At 38.9% G+C, this 23163-nt stretch overlaps 2 protein-coding genes across 3 annotated transcripts in view; both read right to left on the bottom strand.

Moving 5' to 3' along the window:
* Window positions 1-10359: 10359 nt before the first annotated feature.
* syt18b (synaptotagmin XVIIIb) lies at window positions 10360-14578 on the bottom strand. Of its 2 annotated transcripts, XM_038273901.1 has the most exons (3): window positions 14403-14578; window positions 13993-14170; window positions 10360-11542 (listed from the first exon to the last, which is right to left on the bottom strand). In XM_038273901.1, the coding sequence occupies exons 2-3, from the start codon at window positions 14153-14155 to the stop codon at window positions 10500-10502; spliced, it is 1206 nt and encodes a 401-aa protein (XP_038129829.1). In that variant the 5' UTR covers window positions 14156-14170; window positions 14403-14578; the 3' UTR covers window positions 10360-10499. The 2 variants fall into 2 exon arrangements, with proteins under 2 accessions (XP_038129829.1, XP_038129828.1); XM_038273900.1 differs by lacking the exon at window positions 14403-14578 and having other exon boundaries at window positions 13993-14391.
* A 3207-nt stretch (window positions 14579-17785) lies between these two features.
* arid3b (AT rich interactive domain 3B (BRIGHT-like)) overlaps window positions 17786-23163 on the bottom strand; it is a 41397-nt gene continuing 36019 nt past the window's right edge. The window contains exons 6-9 of the mRNA XM_038273898.1: window positions 22466-22716; window positions 22096-22377; window positions 21917-22006; window positions 17786-19034 (exon numbers count right to left, since the gene is read on the bottom strand). Coding sequence (XP_038129826.1) covers window positions 18895-19034; window positions 21917-22006; window positions 22096-22377; window positions 22466-22716 — 763 coding nt within the window. The 3' untranslated portion in view covers window positions 17786-18894. The remainder of the gene's footprint in view (window positions 19035-21916; window positions 22007-22095; window positions 22378-22465; window positions 22717-23163) is intronic.

The raw sequence follows: 23163 nt of genomic DNA on the forward strand, positions 1-23163 counted from the left end.
GCTACCCACTCAGGACCTTGGAATACATTGGACGAGCAGTATGGAGGAATATTGACACGTTTTTTGTGGACTTTTATGGACCTTTCTGCCTCGGGCACCATAGACGTCCATTATTTGAATGTCAGCAGACAGCAAGAAGCCTCCCAGATCTCCAGATGCATTTGAGATATCAAAAAAGTACTCCAGAGTGTTGTTCAGCATGGGGGTGAGTAGAAAATGAAGGCTAATCATGTTTTGGGTGTACTATTCCTTTAAGGAGACAGAAGCAGAGATGTAAAAAGCAACTTTAAAGGTGGCCCGTCCAGGTATTTGTAAAAACAACTCATGTTTTTATTTTTTTTTTTACAATTCCTTTAAGAAATCAGAAAAGCCTGGTGTGCATTCTGTTCAAATGTCTGAAACGCATCATATGGAAACACCTTCAGACGCAGGTCCTTGGGGGCCTTGAGTGTCTTTTTCAAATAAGTGTTTAGTTGTTCTTAAAGTTTCTTTTAAAACCTTGTCCAGAATAACCAGTATGTCTATGTTTTCAGTTTTAAATATCCAAAATCAAGGACATATTACTTTCATAAAATCAGGAGATACTGTGTTTCACTTGTAGTTGCACAAATATTGCATTGACCATTCGAATTGATCATACCCTGTTGTCTTAATTAAGACATACTTATGTTTATTCTCCATTAAGAGTAACATAAACCTCCTATAAAGAGGTGATAGAATGCTTTTAATGAAGAACTGTGGCCTTCAGTGGCTCTGCTTGAACAATGTGCAAGCAGAGCCACCTCTGCTGCCTCGATGCGCATGTCCCTCCAGTGAGCACTTCCTGCTTCTTCAGCACCTGCGCCGATGAGGACAGCGGCAGCAGCTTTACCCCCCCGAAGCGGTCCAATCTGATGCGACAGAAGAGAGATGGGGGTTTGGATTAAAGTAGTTTTAGTTACGTTTGCATAATCAGCAGTGCTGAGAGAATATTGTATTTATTTTGGTGCCTCTCTAAGAAAAGCATCACCTGCATAATTAGAAACTGAAGCGAGACACTGGAAAAACGATCTAGAAATAAGTAAAAATTTCTTAAATTAAGTGTATTTAGTTTACCCTTGGTTTGAGTAGGTAAATGAGATAGTTTGCCAATGGAATCAGTATTTTTACACTTAAAATAATAATTAGATAAGATAAGATAAGAGAATGCAATTGTGTTTTCTATTTTAAATCTAAATTGTCTTGTTCCATTGGCAAGATGTCTGTTTCATCTCCTCAATTCAAGAACAAATGCACTTATTTTAAGAAAAAATGACTTATCTAGATTTTGATTTTTTGCAGTGGAGGAGAAGCTGGTTGATGTCTTCTGGAGGAAGCTCAAAGACGAAGGAAATGAGTTTGTTTTCTTCTGATCAAAACACCATCATGGTGCCGATTGATCACCACCTGCTAGTCTGTGTACAGATTCATAAACATTGCAAACTGTTATAAAGCTTTTAGTGTTAGATCTGAGCTTATGTTTTAACTTGTCATAAAGAGCTGTTTTATTAATTATTATTTATCCAAAATAGATGGAAGAAGTGGCACTAATTAAGAAGTAAGGGTCAAACTATCTACGTTTAGCATAAAAGATCAGTTAAGATTTTCTTTCCAATGTTAAAGTACCCAATATCCATCTATTACAGACATTCATCTGATTTTTATAAAGATTTTGCTTAGAAACATCTCTACAAAGCTTGATTTCTCAGCTTACAATAAAAACTTCTTAACATTTTTATTTCTTTTTTTGTTGATCACGCTGGTGAAGGAATAATTTCATTGGATTCCCAAAATGCAGATATAGTATAATATAAATGTTCATGAAAAGATCCATATACACCTTTTGGCTGAGTTTTTAGCCACCGTTTGTTCTGGGTGGTATATCACTGGGTTACACTTCAGTTAAATAAAAAACAACAAAATGGACAGCAAAAATTAATTGTGCATTTTTTAAAACTACCCTTTCTTATAAATTATATGTTTGCATCTCATTAAATTAGTAAAGTATCAAAAAGATAGCCTCTTAAATTCCACCACTTTTTGGGAAATTCTCACCTATTCTGCATACCCAAATGGAAAAGCAAATAACTTAGGAACTTTAAGCCCAAATTACATGTGTGATGCATTATTGGAAAGCTAACATGTTCTAGTTTTTGAATATATACATGAAAATTGGGTGAGTAAAACACAGCCCAAACTGAATCAGTTTAAAGATGGCTCAAAGTTGTTTTTTTTTATTCTCAAAAATAAGAGGTAAAATCTTTTTTGAACAGCAGTAATAAAAGACATGCTTGCTTGTTGTGGCTGCTTTTGTCAGGAAGCGAGGACAGAAGGACCCAGTATTCAGGAGAGACAGTCAGTAGGAAAGTTCAAAAGGTTTATTAAAATAAAAACAAAACAAAAGCGGAGCTGTGGCTCGCGGTCACTGCAGGCGGGGGGGTGGGGCACCGCCCAATCTCAGACACTCTGGGGAGGAAACATAGGCAAGTGACCACGATAAACTGATATATGATTATCTAGGTTGGTCACTTACCTGGTTTAACAGTCCAGACCAAGAATGTCCCCAGTGCTGCAGTTCCAGAGGACATGCTGGAAGCTGATCCTGGTCAGGGATCCAGAACAGACAGGAACAGGCAGGATCCAGATCAGGCAGGAACAGACAGAAACAGGCAGGATCCAGACTTCCAGGCATCCACAGGCCCCCAGGAGGGTTTCAGAGTCTGACTGGGACCAGAAGCATGACCAGGTGGTCACGCACAGGAGCAGACAGGATCAGGTGCAGACAGGCAGGCTCAGTGGAAGAGGGTAGCCGAGACAGGACGTAGGAACCGGAACTTGATGCAGGACTTTAAACTGGTCTCCTCCCTGGAGCCAGGCTTACTGGATAAAAACTGAACCTCCCCACATATAGAGCCAAAAACCCAGAGGACTCCGCGGGGGAGGAACAGTGGACGATCAGGAGACGAGACAAACACTAAAACCCTCTTTCCACTGGCAGCTAGGATCCAGGACATGAACCAAATAAAACTGAACAGAAAGACTGACAGAAAGACAAGCAATGATCTCGCACTGAATGCTCAGGCTGAACTGAATATAAACCAGAGGAAACAGGTGAGGGGAATAAATTATAATGAGGCAGGGAGGGAAAACAACAGGTGAAAGGAATGACTAATTAAGGGAGAGCAAACAGGCCAGATCATGACAGCTTTGTAATGTTTGCTGCTACATCTGTATTAATTGTGCTTTGGTGCTCGCTGTGTCCATAAAATGATCTTGGTGGTTGAATTGTGGAGAATCTAAGCTTTCCAATGATGTCTAACATGTCTACATTGGTAAACATTTAACCGGGGAGTAATTTTCATGCATTCTGAGTTATTAGTTATAAACGCTTTAAAATGGTGGGTTTTGAGAGGTTAATTTACTTTATTAACTTAGTTCACATAGTGGGACACATGATGTTGATTATTTAGAATGATGTTTTAGCCTATATAGATCTTATTTCTGATTTCTTTCTGCTTACAGTCAATAATAACATGTCTTTGATACGACGGAGTATTAGGGCCACACATGAAGAGAAAAAATATTTTTGCCATGACGAGATTAAACTCGACATGTCGACTTTAAAGTCGCCATTTCGAGAATAAAGTTGAAATGATTGACATGTTCTCAAATTCAGAACTGCGAGCCTGGGTAAGCATAGGGAAAGATGTTACGTTATTATTGGTAGGCCACCGCTTCCTGTGATGATTATATAGTTGCAGCACGTCAAAGACTACCTTCACTCTTAAAACGCAGACTGCAGCTGTGGAGCGCGGTTGCTCTTTTCTCCAAACTTTGGAATGTCGAGATTAAAGTCGCCACGATATATCAACTTTATTCTCGAAATGGCGAGTTTAAAGTCGACAGGGCGAGTTTAAAGTTGACACGTCGAGATTAAACTCAACATGACATTTCAACTTTATTCTCGAAATGTTGAGTTTAATGTCGACGTGTCGACTTTAAAGTCGACATGTCGAGTTTAATCTCGTCATGGCAAAAATATTTTTTCTCTTCATGTGTGGCCCTAATACTCCGTCGTACTTTGAGGATTAGAACATTACATCAGAGCAAAAAAAAAAACCTTTTTTTTTATGCAGGGATCTAGATTTAAGTAAAAGTAGGTCTATCAAATGTTCTCTTTTGAAAGGAAGATTAAATCTAACAAATTAGCCTAATCAAAGCAGTGATTCCAGTTTCCTTAGATGCACAGGCTCAATTAAAGCATGCTTTTACTGTGCAGACAAAGCGACGGCTTTCTTTAGACATCACAAATTGGGCTAAATATAAACAAATGCTTTACTCAGAAACGGTAGAGCTCCTTTCCCTTTTTTTGAGGACTTGGCTTTTAAGTAGATAGTTTTTTTTATCCATTTTTTGTACAATCCTGCCATATGTGTTTGAAAAAACCTGTTTAGTGTGTTTGGGACCATTGTCCTGTGAGGACGCCCATTGTTCCAAAAATCCAACTACTTAAGGGTTGATTTCAGATCAGCTTAGAACAGTTGGAGGTAGTTTATCTTGTTTTTAAATCAGTCTGCTTCATCCAGAGGTACAACTGACAACCAAAGAGACTCTCTTCATGAAGCGAAACTAAGCGAGGAAGCATGTGCATCTTCATTTTGACTTTTCAAAATAAATCTTCTTGTGGTTTAGGTAAAATATTGACCTAAGAGGTCATAAAACATCTCAAGCTGCAAATTTAAGTCAACTTTAAAGGAGTGAAATGGTGAAAATTATGTCTTTACCAGCAAGCTTTGAGGCCATATTGATTGTAAACTGGTTTGACAGTGGAAAGTTGTGTTTTAGTGCCAGTATCTTTCGACTGATTTCCAGTTTGATGGTTTTTAGATTATTGTTGAACTTTCTAATGAATTTCCCTTGAAATCACAGTGGGCTCATGGGCCAGATGGGGAAAACTTGGACACCAGTGGGTGTTCCACTGGACAAATGTAACGGATGTAAATAATTGTGAAATGGGAATGCATGTACAGTAGCAGCTGTTCAAAATGGCCCTTCCTAGGCAAACGCAAGTCGAACAGCAGCCCACTTCCCCGCGACTCCCAGCAAAATTGTCATGATCTGGCCTGTTTGCTCTCCCTTAATTGGTGGTTTCTTTCACCTGCTGTTTTCCCTCCCTGCCTAAATTATAATTTATTCCTCTCACCTGTTTCCTCTGGTTATATTCAGTTCAGCCTGAGCATTCAGTGCCAGATCATTTCTTGTCTTTCTTCCAGTCTGTCTGTTCAGTTTTAGTTCATGGTTCATGTCCTGGATCCTAGCAGCCAGTGGAAAGAGGGTTTTAGTGTTTGTCTCGTCTCCTGATCGTCCACTGTTCCTCCCCCACTGAGTCCTCTGGGTTTTTGGCTCTATATGTGGGGAGGTTCAGTTTTTATCAAACTAAGCCTGGCTCCAAGGAGGAGACCAGTTTAAAGGTCCTGCATCAAGTTCCGGTTCCTACGTCCTGTCTCGGCTACCCTCTTCCACTGAGCCTGCCTGTCTGCACCTGATCCTGTCTGCTCCTGTGTGTGACCACCTGGTCATGCTTCTGGTCCCAGTCAGACTCTGAACCCTCCTGGGAGCTCTATGATGCCTGGAAGTCTGGATCCTGCCACCTGTTTCTGTTCCTGCCTAATCTGGATCCTGTTCCTGGCTGTTCTGAATCCCTGAACAGGATCGGCTTCCTGCAAGACCTCTGGGACTGCAGCACTGGGGACATTCTTGGACTGGACTGTTAAACCAGGTAAGTGTCCAACTCGGATAATCATCTTCTGTCAGATGATTGTGGTCACTTACCTGTGTTTCCTACTGGCTGTCTCTCCTTGAATACTGGGTCCATCTGTCCTCGGTTTCATGACAAAAATCCTCTCCAACTACCAGCTACTGGCCTTCTCCTGGGCGTGCTTTTTTTTTGGCTCTGACTCCAAACTTTCACTGAATGACAGGGTCTGACCTGTGATGATGACGCTTCTCTTTAGCACATGGCTACAGCTTACATTTTACAACAAAACCACAGGGTTTAAAAGTTCCCAGCTCACGATGTATGTTCTCACACTGTGAGAACACAAGCAGAGATGGCAAAAGTACTCACTTTCCGTACTTGAGTAAAAGTACAGATACTTGTGTTAAAAAATACTCTGGTAAAAGTGGAAGTACTGATTAAACTTCTTTACTCAAGTAAAAGTAACAAAGTACAGGCGTGTAAATTTACTTAAAGTATAAAAGTAAAAGTAGAAACCACTTTTTTCATGCCGTTGCCTACATTTTAAATGGATGTCTGCCAATAGGACTAGATCTACGTTGTGTTCATTTTCAATCATCTCGTCGTCCATGCTACTATGCTAACGCCACTGCCACCAAGCTGCAATGATTTGCCGCCAATGAATACCGCTGAATCTGTCGATTCATCTTGTAGTGGTGCGTCAAATGCAACGTAGATTCCCATCCAATTAGATTGAATTTGGTTTTGATGACGTGAAATATAATAACGGTAACTCCATTGAAATGATTCCAAACTAAAGTAACGAGCCAATTTTTTAAAATGTAAGGAGTAGAAGTAAAAAGTTGCCATAAAAATAAGTAGTAAAGTAAAGTAAAAATATCAGAAAAATCTACTTGAGTACAGTAACGAAGTATTTGTACTTCGTTACTTCCCATCTCTGCAGCCAAGGGCCAGTCAAGGAAAGTGAGGAAATTCTTAATGGCATCAACTGTACTCCAGGCAAGGCTAACTCTATGACAGAAAACTAGCTAATTTAAATAAAGTCCAACATCTCTGATGAGAGACTGGTTATATATCCTGTCAGACATATGGCATTAGCTTATTATTGGCTCTGTGTACATTTGACCCTGCATGTTTAATTTTGCCCACATGTGGGTTTATGAAATTAACAGTTATCCAAACGTGCATATTCACCTCATGTCTACATTGCATATCAAATAGAAATACATTTTTTCTCCCACTGTTAGAAAAAAATATGATTGGGGTTGTTTGTTTACTTCTCTCTAGTACTGCATTGTGCAGAATGTTATGTTAAAAATTGTTTCACCTGCAGGCTGGATTTGCTCTGCAATAAGGACATTGCTTCTGCAGTGTAACTATCAGATTCTGTCTGTGGAGTCAGACTCTGGAACATTTCCTAAGGACTGAAAATTGCGAAGGATTAAAGTACAATGTCATTACAAAAAGGGATGATCCCCGTTTGTGTTTAGCTTCTGCAAGATATTGCCTAATCCCCAGAACATGAAAGATAAACATTACTTTACCTCTGTCCCTAGAAATGAAAAATAAGTTCTACTTGCCTGCTTTTTACAGGATACATGTTAAATATACGACTCGTGTCAAATTTTAGAGGCTCTCAAATGGTTTTACCTGCTGCTGATGTCTGAACAAGGCTGTCCAGGTTGTCAGCGCTGAGGACTGTGGTTCTAACAGAGTGGGTTAGAACCTGATATTCAAGCGCAATGAGGATCTGCGGTGGACAGCGACGCTCGTTACACGTCACTGCATCCTATTGAGATTATTAGACTCTAAATTTAGTGGATAAATGTAAAAAATAAAAAAGCAGGATTATCTTAATCGACAGGAAATACAATACAAAGCATCAAACTCAAACTGGAAGTTACTGCTTTGGTTGGTGCTGCAAAACTTTACCTGACTGGGTCAATGACAAACAAACTCAGATAGTAGAAATAACTAAGAAATAACTTTTTTAATCATTTTTTAGCTTTAATTTTTATTTTCTTTTACAGGTGATACTATTTGTTGGCTTTTTATATCCTTGTTAGGTTTATTCAATGATGATTATAAAATTAATGTGAGCTTATGAAACATTTGAGCAAGGGATGCTCCACTGCACTGGAAAAACGATCTAGAAATTAGTAAAAAATTCTTCAATTAAGTGTATTTACCCTTGATTTGAGTAGGTAAATGAGATAGTTTGCCAATGGAATCAGTATTTTTACTCTTAAAATAAGATAATTAGATAGTATTCACTTGAAATAAGAGAATGCAATTGTGTTTTCTTATTTTAAGTGTAAATTGTCTTGTTCCATTGGCAAAATGTCTCTTTTATCTCCTCAATTCAAGAACAAATGCACTTATTTTAAGAAAAAATGACTTATCTAGATTTAGATTTTTTGCAGTGTTGTCATTCTAGTGGAACATCCTGTCTCTATGAACTGATCAATTGTTCTGTCAGAACAATACCCTGTTTGTAACCATGTGTCATGTTCTGTTAATAAAACGCTCTGCGGAGGAGGTCCAGTGGGAGACAGTGTGTTTGAGTCTGGGGTTCAACTGTCTCTCCTTCTGCAGAAGTTGTATCCATTACTGTGTATTTCAGTTCTTCTTTTGCAAACCTACATTTATGAACCCAACAATCCTTAGGTACCATTTCCCCAGGTTCTACATTTTACCATTGGGGTCTTTTTCTCTATTATGTTACATGAATATGAGACTTTTACTTTGAAGGCATTATATCAGTTTTTGCTTTTTTGTTTTTTCCTCACATTGAATAAGTGTCGGAAGACTTTTGGATGAAAGTTTAGTATCCTGTTACAAGTTTATGACTGCCTCAAAGTAGTCAAAGAAACCTTAAACTATTCTTTATTGGTGCACAGAGTCTCTGCAAAGTATAGAATGGGAATTCAAGACACAAATGCAATCATTTCACAGCATATTTCTGTTAGTTTCTTTGTTTACTGTGTGAAGGAGAGTTCGGTGGTACTGTTTCCTTCAAAATATTTAACTCCATGCATTTGTTGCACTGGTGAGGGTAGTCCTACTGTCTTCAGTTCAGCCCCGTAACATCGTTAATGTCATATTCTCACTCCAATGTGACAGCCCAGTGTTTTCTAAATGAAGAGTATTTACAGTATTTTTGTGATTTAAATTCTGAATGTTTCATTGAAAAAATGTGTCAAATTATTGCTTTGAATGAGGTATGTTGGAGGAAAAATACCACCTAAACATGCAGGCTTTTGATAAGAAATAGATGCTTGATTATGACGTTTGGTTAACTGATAAGAGTAACGCCAAAAAAGTAAAAAAAACAATCCACTGGACTTTGTTTCCAAGTTTGAAAACGTTTCTCTTCCCATCCAGGAAGCTTTTTCAATTCAAAATGTCAGAAATAGCGTTGAGTTTGAGGCTTTATAGCAGAGGTTACGGATTAGCAGATCGGACCCGGTCCGGACCCAGCCTGATTTAAAGCATTTATAAATTACCGCATGTTGTCCGACGACAATTTCTAAATGTCACTTGCGCCGCTTCTCCTGTTAATACGGTAAAGCCCTGCAGAGCGTCCGGCTCCAGGCTGCACGTGATCCAAATGAGCCAATGAGCTGTCAGTCTGGGTTGCTGCTGCTGCTACTTTTAGACACAGCAGGCAAACCTGTGGCAAGCCGGGCGATGGGAAAGAAGGAGAAGACCATGAGAAAAAGAGAGCAGAGAAAGTGTGGACTGCTGGAAGAACTGCGGTGAACTGGTGAAAGAAAAGTGAAATGGCGTGCTCAAAGATGACCTTGCACATTTAGAGGATGTTTGGCTCAACCTGCTGCTGTGAAGCAGGATTCTCCACCATGAACAGAATCAACAATAAATCTGGATCCAGGCTCAAAATGAGCACCTTGATATGTGCTTGAGAATGGCTTAGTCTCCGGTTAAACCCAGGTTTAAAGCCTTGCAGGGCAGCCTAAAGCCCACTGCCAACATTAAGACAGAAAAAAGAAAAACTGAACGATTTTTTTTTTATCTCTACTTCAAAAACAATGAGATTTTATATTTTTTAATATATATATATATATATATATATCTTTTTTAAAATAATTAATTGTACACTGCAAAAAAATCAAAATCTATACAAGTAATTTTTTCTTAAAATAAATGCGTTTGTTCTTGAATTGAGGAGGTAAAACAAACATGGAACAAGACAATTTACACTTAAAATAAGAAAACACAATTGCATTGTCTTATTTCAAGTGCAAATTATCTAATTATCTTATTTTAAGAGTAAAATTACTAATTCCATTGGCAAACTATCTTATTTACCTGCTCAAATTAAGGGTAAATACACTTAATTTAAGACATTTTTACTTATTTCTAGATTGTTTTTGCAGTGTATAACACTCATGCATAAACAACTCATTTTATTTCATTGTTAAATTATGTTTAAAGTAATGGATTATAATTAAAAATGTCTCTGGACCTTTACTGGTTGTTTGCTTTCTTTATTTGACCCCTGCTTTATACAGCAGCCCAACAAAGCCTTTTTTGCTTAGAAAACATGCAAATTGAAACGGACGAACGGGTCCACCACCTTTGCAATGGGGGTTGTTTATTTGTTAAGTGTAACTCAGAAGATCCTGCTTCATAAAAACTTTTGTCCAATCAACAGCAACAGCAATTATCAAGAAAAACTCAAAAACAGGCGAAATTTCAAAAGTTAAAACACATTCAGAGACACTTCTTCAATTTGTGGATTGTTTTGGTCCAGTTCTTTCATGAAGTGAAATGGATGCTCTGATTTCCAGTCTGTCTCTCCGCATTTCACCACTACTTCCCCTAAAGCAGTGGCTCTTTGGCTCTGCTCCTTTTGCACATAGGGAGCAAGTCGTAGTTCACAGTTTTTCAGCTCGTTCACAGAGCTCACCTTCAGGATCAGCACCAGGTTGTTGGATTCAGGGCTGAAGCTGCTCTGGGAACACGCTGGAGTCGGATACGTGTGCAAAGGTGGTAGACTACCCAGGACAGTTATGTCCTCCAGTGTCTGAGGTCTCCCAGAGAGGCTTAAAATAGTGACTGTAAGCGTTTGCTGCTCTGAACAAAAGGCGGCAGAGAAGTGCAGGTAAGGTTTGGATATTAGCGGTTTGCAGGATGCACTGGAGCCGTAGCTCACTGGAGCCATGGGAATTGGTTTTTCAGGAGTTAATTGTGAGGTGATATTGGACCGGGTGAGTCTGCTGAGTTCATCTGAGGATTTATAATGTCCAGCCAACGTGCAGCTCCTCTGCATGGCCTTACATGTTTTGCTTTGCCCAAACTGCATCCCCAGTTTGGGTAAAGAAGGCAGGGAAGCACGGCTTGGGTGAATGGGCTTATAGAGTGGGGCTGTTTGCATTGGTGAGCTTAGGCGACGCAGGGAAAAATAAGATGTTGCCTGCTCGTCTTCGTCAATTGGAGCTTGAGCTGGATAAGAGAGCACATGAGAGAAAGGTTCACCCTCAGAAGGTGCTGGACTGGTAAAGGTAGAGGGATATTCCATCGTTTCTCCATGCGGCTCATCATACAGCTGCCTGGATCCAGCGGTTTCTCTTGAGGAATTTGGCTCCTGAGTAGAGATCACAGTTTCAACAGCAGCCTGCGGTGGTGGGGCCGGTTTAGTGATTGCTGTAGAAATGTCACTTTTCTTCCAGCACAGAATGCATCCAAGGATCAACGACAGACAAAACACGATCAGTCCAACCAGAAGAAGAACCTGAAGATGAACTGCAGGAGTAAGAAAGAGCTGTGTTAGAGGCACAATCTTCTGCTAAAATGAAGAGGCAACCTTTTTCACTAATATTGTTGCACTTTGATTACCAAAATATATCTAAAGTCAGATAAGAAGTCATCAGGCATGAAGCTGCAGACTGTTTCCAAATAGGTTACTCTGCTGGTTAATCATTGTAAATTTAGCATTTAATACTAAAAGGTTGCTGTATTAAAGGTTTGATATTGTTGGTGTTGGTCAGCTAAAGTCCAGACCTGTCTATGTAGTGTATTTATTAGGATTATTAGTGGGACACAAACACAAATACTGTAGGGAAGGATTTAAGTGTTTTTGAATGATTTTTCTTTAACAAATGAACATCTAAAACATGTACCATTTAAAGGAAAATAGGGATGAAGAACTGATACATAAATTCAATACAGTTTATCAATATAGCGCCAATTCACAACACATGTCAACTCAAGGCACTTTACAGAGACGATTCAACCGGATCATCCAGTCAGATTGATTCAAAGTTTTCTATCCAAGTTAAACCAGTTGAATGCATCGACTCAGTGACTCAAAGGCAATCCCTCACATTAAGCAAGCTTGTAGCGACAGTGGAGAGGAAAAAGTCCCTTTTAACAGGAAGAAACCTCCAGGAGAACCAGGCTCTGTGTGAGCGGCCATCTGCTGAGACAGAAGCAGAGATACAAAAAGCAACTGTAAACCAGCTCCGCAGGCAACCCCGTTCAGGAAACACACATCCAGGCAGAGGAGCCCCTAGCCAGCTCCCACGTTAGAGGATGAAAGAGAGCGCACCCAGTTAGTCACAGTCAGAGAAACAAGACTACACTTAAAAACAGGCTATATCTATAAACAATGTTGATGGCGGCAGCACAGCTGATATTTCTCTCCAGGATGGAGTCACAGCCAAACAGGAACAGACCAGATGAAGCTACTATGAGAAAAAGCAGAGAGAGCAGAACGTTAGAGATTGAACTAACAGATTCTGCAGAGTGAAAGAATAGAGATAGAAAGAAGCAGAATGATGAAAAGAGGTCCCCATGTCCTCCAGCAGTCTAAGCCTATAGCAGCACATTGCTGGTGAAGATTCTCAGTCATAGTCATTCCAAAAAAAGTAAAAAAAATAAACAGGACTTTTGAAGACTTTTCGCTAAGGTAAGACATTTTGGTTCAATTTGAATTTTTCTAAGCCATAGCAAGGCTTTTGTTTTGGCCACTCTATAAGCCTGGAACTCAACGCTACTCCAGAAATTTTTAATTGGGAAAGCTTTCTGGATGGGAAGCGAAACGTCTTCAAACTTGGAAAACAAAGCCCTGTGTTCATTTTTTAACTGTTTTTGGAAACTTATAGCAGCACAAATGCAGAAAATAGCTCAGGATAACGTGAGTATTTTGGATGAGGTATAAGAAAAGTAGAGCCACAGTGTGGCCAAGGTAAATGCCCATATGCTTCAGCCACCTAAGATAAGTGGACAGAGCCTCCATAATGATCTTAAAAACTAATTTGTTCTTCCTGAACTGTTACTGTTGAACTCTTACTGTTAGCAACCTAAAATTATTACTGTTAAAGAATACCTAGGGGTGTAGTGTTATTACACAGCGTTAATAAATTGAAATTGTAATTATACTTAGCAGTTAGTTACTTGTGCACAATCCTCTCATTTAAAGAAAATACGAGTATTTCAACAAAAACTTTCTTCTTTTAAGATTGCTTCTTCCGGAGTTGACTTAAAAAAGTTATTTATTTTTATTCTTGAGCTATTAAATCAAAGTAATGAGAAAAGATTTTTCAACAAAGAGTGTATCAGCCAATATGAGGTCACAATAAAGACAAATTATTCATTTTGACAATTCTCTACGCTGCAAACCTGTTCTAAAAGTATATACGTGTATTTTCTATTATCTTTTGCAGGTTAATAAGAGGAGTACACGTTTTTTTTTATTATTATTATTTATTTTAACCCTAAATCATCCTAAATCAACCTAATTCATCATTGGCAAATCAATGGAAAATGCACTTATTTCAAAAAAATCGACTTAATTAGATTCAGTTTTGCACTATTTTATTTAATAAACATAAAAACTGAAAATTAACTTTGAAATATTTTTCACTAATCACTGAGAAACATAGTAGCCGTGAACTTTTTTAATGTCCCAAAAATGATCTGTTGCCATAAACTGACAGGTAAAGCCTAATCTGAGATTGTCCCACCGAAGCATTAAAACCAAGATAACCAGATTTTGTGTATAATCCTGTACTGAACAGGTTCCTGTTCTCCCAGAATGGATGAAAAATTACTTATGATATGTTTTCAGTAAATGTGTTTTACCCAGCTGTTTTTCTGGAAGGAAATTCATTTATTCAACATAAAATTCAGTAATATTTTAAAGCCTTATGTTGTAAACTAGATAAATATGTGCATCACCTTTAAGATCATACCTTCTAATTGTTTGGTGAAGAGGACCTGCACCAGGAGCCAGAAGAAGAGAACGACCATGATTCCTTCAATCATACCCTTGCAGCAGAAGAGCAGGACAGATTGCCACAGAGGTTGGCCTGGGTACTCTTCATCGTGATAAGGCATGGTACCAAAAATATGCATCACATAGGTCAGAGCCTGCTTAAAAAAAACATCCAGTCCAAAGATCATATCAAAAATCTCATGTTTTCAAAATGATTCTTGGCTCTCAGCCCTAAAAAGTACCTGACAGGAATTAGTCACTTTTAGAGGATGAAGTAAATCAATTTTTTAGAACAATAAAGGCACAAAAAACAGGGGGAAAAAAATCTTAAAATCAAATTCCTGTAAAAAGGAGGCAGGATTTCTATTACTATTCACGATCTTTTACCCTAAAACTTCACATATTTCCAGTCTTCATCCCAGGAAAGCACTGCTCTCATTTGTTGAGTGACTTGACGAGAATTACTCCTCCCTGGTGGGTGGGGATTTTCCAGCACATAATACCTCTTTAACATCTCTATTCTGCCGCTGTCCCAGATGCCAGTGAGTTGTCACTATAGGATAACTATCACAGCAGTAAATCCTAAAAACCCATCCCCCACCAACATCCCCTCACCCCATGGGCTCTGACTTCCTGTAGCACCGCCTGCAGAGAGCATGCAGAGAGCAGGAGGATGAAAGAAGTAATGATTTACTAAGACGTCTTTGATACTCCCTCTTTCCCTCGCATGACATGCAGATTCTTTACCTAATCTCAAAAATCAAGTTTAGAGCCTGATTGAAACTAAGAAAACATTGAGATAAAAAAAAAAAAAACCTTTACAGACATCAATTTAGATTTCCTCTATTTTTTCAACCCTTTACTAAATTAAAACAAAAACTAAAATACTTCATATAAAAGCATATTGTGAAGTTATTAAAAACTGTGTTCCGTTACCATGGCGAAGCGTTTTGTCATCATCAAATTAATCAGCTGTGCTAAGAACAGCCAAATTCAGAGCTTTTGTTTGAAACCACTGGAATGATTCAATTGAAGGTTTCTCCACTGATCTCTATTCACTGGATTGCTGGTAGTACGGGGTCGAAGTGAAGCCAACGGCCGCCATATTTGTTCTCCCTAGTTAGACCGGTCGCAATGTAAACAATACGTGCGCTACAGCATCAAACGACGCTGATGTTCTCACTTTAAGGGGAAATTAAACTTTTAAAATAAAGATAAATTCATCACTTTGAGACACTGGCAGTTTCATAGCATTAGTAGATTACTTTAAATTATAATATATATCACATTGCGTAAGTCAATGAAGTCTATAAATCATGTAACATATTATATAAATCCATCACAGCAAAATTGAGCATAATACAGATGTGCCAAAAGTGCTAAATTGATTATATACATGTATAACATTGTTATTGAATTACATCTTGCATATAATTTCAGGATTTTACATAAAGACTGAATTACAAGTACATATATAGTATGCTATAGTATTTATATATTTGCAAATTGTGCACGAATGAAGGCATAAACTGTTATACTGTGTATAACAGTGTGTGGCCCAGTATTCAAGGTGAGACAGTCTGTACTGGGAAGTTCAGAACATTTAGTAAAATAAACAGAAACTGAACTGAAGCACGCTGCTGAGGATCTGCGGACCTGTAGCCACTGCAGGAAGGGGGCGGGGCACTGCCCAATCACTGACACACTGGAGGGAGAAACACAGGTAAGTGACCACCATCATCTAACAGGAGATGATTATCAGAGCGAGACACTTACCTGGTTTAACATCCTCTGAATAATAAGCCACTGCACTACCAACGAGATGCGGCCCTGAGCCGCTCAGAGTTTCCCCGATGCTGCAGACCCGAAGAACATGCAGGCAGCCGATCCAGAACAGGTATTGAAGGAATAGTACACCCAAAACATGATTAGCCTTCATTTTCTACTCACCCCCATACTGAACAACACTCTGGAGTACTTTTTTGATATCTCAAATGCATCTGGAGATCTGGGAGGCTTCTTGCTGTCTGCTGACATTCAAATAATGGAGGTCTATGGCGCCCGAGACAGAAAGGTCCATAAAAGTCCACAAAAAACGTGTCAATGTTTCTCCATACTGCTCGTCCAATGTATTCCAAGTGTCCTGAGTGGGTAGCGTCCATAATTTAATCGAAACGAAGTCATTTAGAATGTTTTTAGAGCATAAACAGTAGTTTATAGGATTTCCTAAAAGCGCGCGCCTGCGAGTTCACGACGCTACGGAAACCGCGGCAGACCAAACCAGATGAAAGTGCGCATTCAGCGTCTGCTCTGCCGATAATTCAAGCGTAGAAGAAGAAATGCACTGTTTACCTGTGCAAAGACAGAAACAACGAAAGAAAAATGTCTGAGGACTTCAGTGTTGAGGAAGAGCATGAGTTCTTTGCAGAGCTGAATGCGCACTTTCACCTGGTTTGGTCTGCCGCGGTTTCCGCTTCTCTAAGTTCTCCTTAGGTGTGAGTGTGTGCATGAATGGTTGTTTGTCTCTGTGTTCCTGCAGTGGACTGGAGACCTGTCCAGGATGGACCCTAGCCTCGTGAGACCATCCTGATCTCGTGAGCTTTCAAGGTTTCACTCGCAGATCAATCTGGAGACTCTCCGTTGAAGAAAATTTGCAGCCGTTCACCAAACAAATGTTCTATCAGTGTTGGCTTTGAGACGGGTTGAGGTGTGACGCAACGAGAAGCGCGACAGTTCAGTCTAAAGAACATGGCAGCTTCAGCCGATGAAACTAGCGTTAGCGTGGCTATCGAGCAAGTTTTATCGGAATTACAGAGAATTTCTTCACTGAAAGAAGAGCAAAACACTGCTCTGGAGGCTTTTCTCAGAGGAAAAGATGTTTTTGCTCTTCTCCCGACTGGTTTCGGCAAGAGTAGCCTAGCTTGTGGTTGTGTTTTCATCGTCGCTCTGTTAGTACGTCATATGCTTGGTTGATCTGATTGGTTTATTTGGCCCGTCTATCACCAACATAGGCCAATCAGCTAACCAGTATTTTCACCCCTTCCCAAAATTACTTCAACGGAAGGTTTCCAGATGGATATGCGGAGCAAATCCATCTGGCGGAGTCAGGTTAGATGGACACCACCTCTCGCCCGTAGAGAGCTGGAGATAGACACCAGCACCCCTTGCAACCCCAGCAGGGATAAGTGTGACAGAAAATGGATGCTATTTGTTATCAAAACTACTGAAATTAACAGTCTTATAACTATTTGTATTGTTATAGCTTTGACCGCATTATGTTATAATTGTATATAGAGTAATTTCTGTTTTTTGCAGCAAAGGATTAAATAAGCATCGTCTTCTTCTGGCACTTCTTCAGTGATCCGTTTCCTTTGTTTCTGAATTTTTAAATCATAATTTTATGATCAAATAAAAGTGAATAAAAAATTTTATGATTTTTATTTAACCTCTATGAATAAATCTTAGTATTCTTAGGTTTTTGCTCCACTCCGTCATGTAGCAGAGTCGAGTGTGTCTTTAAATCTTTTATTGATTATGGCTTCTATTGCAAACAATTGATAAAAAATTAAACCATACGATATAAATAGTTTCACACAGAATCCATCCATCCAATCATCCATTTTCCTTACAGGGAGTTCAGCGACTATTGAGCTAGAAGTTGGGAACACCCTTGATAGTTTACCAAATCTTTCAGGGTGAAACATAGATTGGAAAACAACGCATATATGTATTGTTGGAGAATTATTTATAAAAACACCAGTTCAGTCAGCTTTAGGAATCCAAAGGTTTTCAAACACCACACATCACTCTTTTATTTCTCATGGCTGCATATCCAAACAAATAATGAAACCGAGGACCAGCACAGAGGTAAATGCCAATAACACAGTGGCAAAGATATGTCTATTTGATTGTCCACAAAGATTATTTTTAGCTCTTGGCTAAAACAAACACACGCCGCATGCAGCATTGCATATTTCTAGCAGAATGAGGTAGCAATGTGTCAGTGTTCGCCTTTCTCAAAGAGGGAGATCATCGTCACCCATACATTCTCTGCTTTTATACAAACAACAAAGCAACACATTAGCAGATATCGAACAAGGATGAGAAACTTACAAACATGGGAAGACAACTGAGGTAAAAGTTGCACCGCTTCAACATTACTTTACAAACAGTTCCCTGCATAAACATCATCTCACTTTCACAGCTGGCATGAAATAAACGTTTAAACCCCAAGAGATTAAAAAAAAAGAACAGTAAATAGATCACAACATGAAAGAGTCCATCCAGTCTTGTTGCGTCTATGGATGCAAGTTTCAGTTTATATATATTCCCTGAAGTTCACTAAGAAAACTATTAAGTAGCAGTCAAGTTAACCTGAACAATTACCAGAAAAGATAAAAAAAAAAGGCATAAGCAAATCAGTTAAAGATAGATGCTATGACACAGAGCTAAGGCTTTTTGGTCTCTTATAGCTGCACAGCTACACTATTATGCACCATTATGCAAACAAATCCTAATAAAGTTACTGGAAATCAATAACAATGAAACTGAAATCCAATGAGCTTTACCAAGGATGCAAATACTGTGCATTCCACACACTTCATAACAACCTAGGCCAAGTTTTATTTTATATTTTTAGATGATTTTTTGCTACGTAAAAAATGAAAACACTAACAGGCACTAAAGTAGACAGATTTAAATCTAGATTTATGGGCTTTCATATCAACTAACGATGTTAAATCATTCCAAAGACATTGAGCTGTCAGAGAAATTGCAAAATGATTGATTGTTTCCTGTTTGATTGGTTATTTTTCCCTGAAGTTTCTATTTTTAGATGGGAGAGGCATATTAGGTGGATTACAGACAGATTTCAAAAGCTTTAGTTGGCTCCCTTTGAGGAGGTGGAGGAAGAGGAGGATGGACTGTGCGACGAGGAGAGGGCGCTGAAGCCACTCGTGCCTGCAGGAGTGATGATCTGTGATGAGACAGGAGCAGCTGGCTTTTGGGCTAACAGCGTCCCTGCACAATGAAATAAAATAGAAAAAGGTGTTAATACCAGGGGAAAAAAAAAAATAAGTTCATATAGTTTATAATGCATGGCAGATGCAGCTCCTTTATTTACATTAGAACAAATACAACCAACCGACATGTCGTGAACGGCACAATGACTCCACTTACAAGGAAATGCAGGTCAGTGTCAATAAAGCGTCGACAAACAGGACAGTTTTACTGGTTACAAACGTAACCTGTGGAGCCGTTTAGCATGATCAGCAAACCTTAATGCAAAAAGCCTACGGCAACATTGTTAACATCAAGCCAGCAGCAGGGCTTTGTCAATCTTTCCCTTTTTTACAAGTCTCCTTTTAGGTTTGGGGAATAGAATAAACTGCTGCAACGTCTAAAAACACTGAGTGAATCATGCCGGAATCACATGTTCTCAACTGAAAGCCTTTAACCCATTTTTTTAATAAAATCCATGTGAATCCTAGCAAAACTGCTGGAGGCAAAGAGCCTTATGCTCCTGCAGTTAAAGGGAGTTTCACTATAGAACAAATCAAGATCACTGATTGGTCAGTTGCTGATAAAGTGACGAGCCTCCAAGATTCATTTACAGGCGTCCTCAACTCATCAAGTCTGTAAACGGACTTACATGTTTAAATTGTAATTAAAAATCCAGTTCTATGGAGTTGGTCAAAGAACATAGCCTCGTGAGACCATCCTGATCTCGCGAGCTTTCAAGGTTTTACTCCCTAATCAGTCTGGAGACTCTCCGTTGAAGAAAATTTGGAGCCGTTCACCAAACGAACGTCCAATCAGCGTTGGCTTTGAGGCGGGTTGAGGTGTGACGCAACGAGAAGCGCGACAGTTCAGTCTAAAGAACATGGCGGCTTCAGCCGATGAAACTAGCGTTAGCGTGGCTATCGAGCAAGTTTTATCGGAATTACAGAGTATTTCTTCACTGAAAGAAGAGCAAAACACTGCTCTGGAGGCTTTTCTCAGAGGAAAAGATGTTTTTGCTCTTCTCCTGGATATGCGGAACAAATCCATCTGGCGGCGTCAGGTTACAAAGAACATGGAAGAAGAACAATTTGCATCGTGAAGAAAGACAAACAAAAAAGAATGATAAGGGGGAGAGTCGTTTACGTTTAGAGTAAAGGTTAGAACCAAATATCCAACTCTTTAAATATCAAAAAACAAACACAAATCCACAAAAAAAGCAATTTTTCAATCCATCATCTGAAAGTGGAACCAGCCAGGAATCCGCTTTTACCAGCAAGGAAAAGTATGACTCCAAGGAGCAGCCAAGAGGCTCATGGTGGCTCTGCAGGAGCTGCAGAGATCCACAGCTGGAAGAATCATGCTGACATAACAAGCCTGGTTTGTTCCTGCACTCTTCAAAGCCGATGATTTTGGAAGGAGGACAAGAAAACAGTTAAAATAAGATATAAAAAGTTAAAGATTAACACAAGTCAGGTAGGAAACATGGCTAATTTTTATAGGATAGTGCTCTGATCAAACAGACTAGATCTGAATCTAAACCCTAAATACATTCAGTTTGCAGCTCCAGATTCCTCTTTTATCTTTTCTGCTGATATTGCAGAGAGAGGTTTAAAGTAGGGCTGCAACTAACGATTATTTAGCAAAACGATTAATCTGTCAATTATTTTTTTCAATTAATAACTGGATAGCAACAGGTTCTTTAAAAAGGACCTTTTACGAAATTAAACCAGATGACACAAAAATCTGGAAAAAAGCAGATTGACAGAAGGAATAAAAAAAAAAAATCTTAAATGAAAAATATTTAAATATTTTTTACAATTTTGATAAAACATTACTGCCCTTAGTGGGTTGCTCTGTCAGCTAACGGCATTTTCGCAGTCAACAATAAATCAATTACTAAATTAGTTGACAATTATTTCAATAATCGATTAATCACGATTAATCCGATTAAGTGTTTCAGCCCTAGTTTACACTGCAAAAAACTGATAGCTAAGTGAGTCATTTTTCTTAAAATACAAGCATTTTTTTTCTTGAATAAAGCAGGTAAGTGAGACTCTTTGCCAATGGAATAAGGCAATCTACATCTAAAATAAGAAAAAAAACAACTACTAACTTATTTAGAGTGCATAATATCCAACTAGCTTATTTTACATTTATTTTAAGAGTAAAAATGCTCATTCCATTTATTTAACTGCTCAAATTAAGGCAAAATGCACTTAATTTAAGACATTTTTACTCATTTTTAGATCATTTTTAAAGTGTAAAGCTATGCAAAAAATTGAAATCTAAATAAGTAATGTTTTCTTAAAATAGGTGTTTTTTTTATTGAGGAGGTAAGTGAGACATTTGGTCAATGGAACAAGACAATTTACATTTAAAATAAGAAAAAGACAATTGCATTGTCCTTTTTCAAGTATATATTATCTAATTATCTTAACAGAAAAAAACTAATTTTATCGGCAAATCATCTTTTTTAACTACTCAAACTAAGGGTAAATACACTTTTTTACTTATTTACCATTGTGTTAGGTCCTAACCTGGCTTTAGGGGTCTTTGTAACCGTATTAGTGATCTGTCTGCTGTGTTCTCTAATGTTTTTAAACTTGTCCTCACAGAAGAGCTGCATTTATACAGAGATTAAATTATAAACATGTTTGTAGCACTAATATTGACTCATCAGCTCCCTTTAAAGGCCATCTACTTGCCTTGGAGTTTATTTAGGGGTATCAGAGTGAAGTGGTTAATCACACTTAGAAGGAACATTTAATTTCTTGCTTGGAAAATTTCCAGAACCACGTCTTTTTTTGTTCACCTCCACGTTGTGACACATTCTGTTATTGTATTACGTTAAATTACAATAAATGCAACGTTTTCCATAAAGTACAGGTTTCATAACTGACCTGAGTAAACCGTACCGTTGACCTCCACAGACACGCTGATGCTTGCTGGTCCATCAGTAGAGATGCTGAGTGACAAATCCTTTTTCTTTTCTGCAGCACATAGAAGGCAGTTATTGGCAGATGTTCTGCATGGTTATCCTTAAACTAGCATTTCTAATAAGGAATCATAAAGGACACACCATGCCCGTTGTTCAGCTTGAGGCTCATGGGGTTAAAGTGGGACGCCATTGCCAGCAGGTTTTGCTGCAAGGCCTGCTGCATGAGGCGCTGCTGCTCCTCTGCAAGCCTCATCATTTTCTTGTCCGGACCGTCGACCTGAGCGGCACCTGCTGCTCGATCCAGTCTCTCCCGGAGATGCTCTAACGTGGCGACTTGTGCGATCTGATGTGGATGACCGTGCTGCTGCTGATGGTGGCTCAGAGACAGAGGCAGCCTCGATATTACAGGCGTAGAAGTTTCATCTGATCAAAAAAAGAAAAGAAAAAAAAGTCAAAACACACCAGATTGATTTTAACTCGGATTCTGTTTTGAGATCTTCGTCAGAACTACCTGTGCTTCTTTTTAAATTTGGACTGGCAGACATGTTCATGCCGTTGTGTGAGGTAGGGGTAGTTTGCATCGTAGGTGAGGACAAGAAGGAATGCGGAGCCGAACTCGGGGAAGGAGAGAAGCGGTAAAGGCTGCTGGTGTAGCCGGGACGTCGACCCTCTCTCCGGTTACTGTCGATCGCAGCCTGCAGCTCACCCGGAGAGCTCAGACGCTTCTTCTCACACTCAAATGGGTACAGATATTTCATATACCTGCAAGAAAAAACATAAATTTAATAAGAAATTTAGTAAATAAATAAAAAGATCTAGTGTTTATTTTATTTTAACAGCGTCCTATCTGGCTATAGGGCAATAAGAATAATTGTCTTGATGCCAAAATGAGCCCAACAGTATGGGAGAATTATCCTGCCATAATGCAAGAGCACATAATTTCAATTTGAGAAAAGAATTTCATCTTCTTGCACTCAAAACTTATAATGCTCACACTCAAAACATGCGCTCTCTCTCAGATATTTTCTCTTCTCTCTCAAATCTTTGTTTCTTCTTTCAGATTTAATGCTTCTTGCACAGATATTTTCTCCTCTAGCTTGCCTCCTTCTCTTCGCGCAAAAGCCGCGCTCTGCTCGATTCTCAGTTACGCTCGCAAACCCGTAGGCTCTGCTTGCGGATTTTATTTTCTCTCTCTCGGATTGGATCGGA

The sequence above is a fragment of the Cyprinodon tularosa genome, unplaced genomic scaffold, assembly GCF_016077235.1.
Source record: "Cyprinodon tularosa strain WSP-4 unplaced genomic scaffold, ASM1607723v1 ctg898, whole genome shotgun sequence".
Lineage (NCBI taxonomy): Eukaryota > Metazoa > Chordata > Actinopteri > Cyprinodontiformes > Cyprinodontidae > Cyprinodon > Cyprinodon tularosa.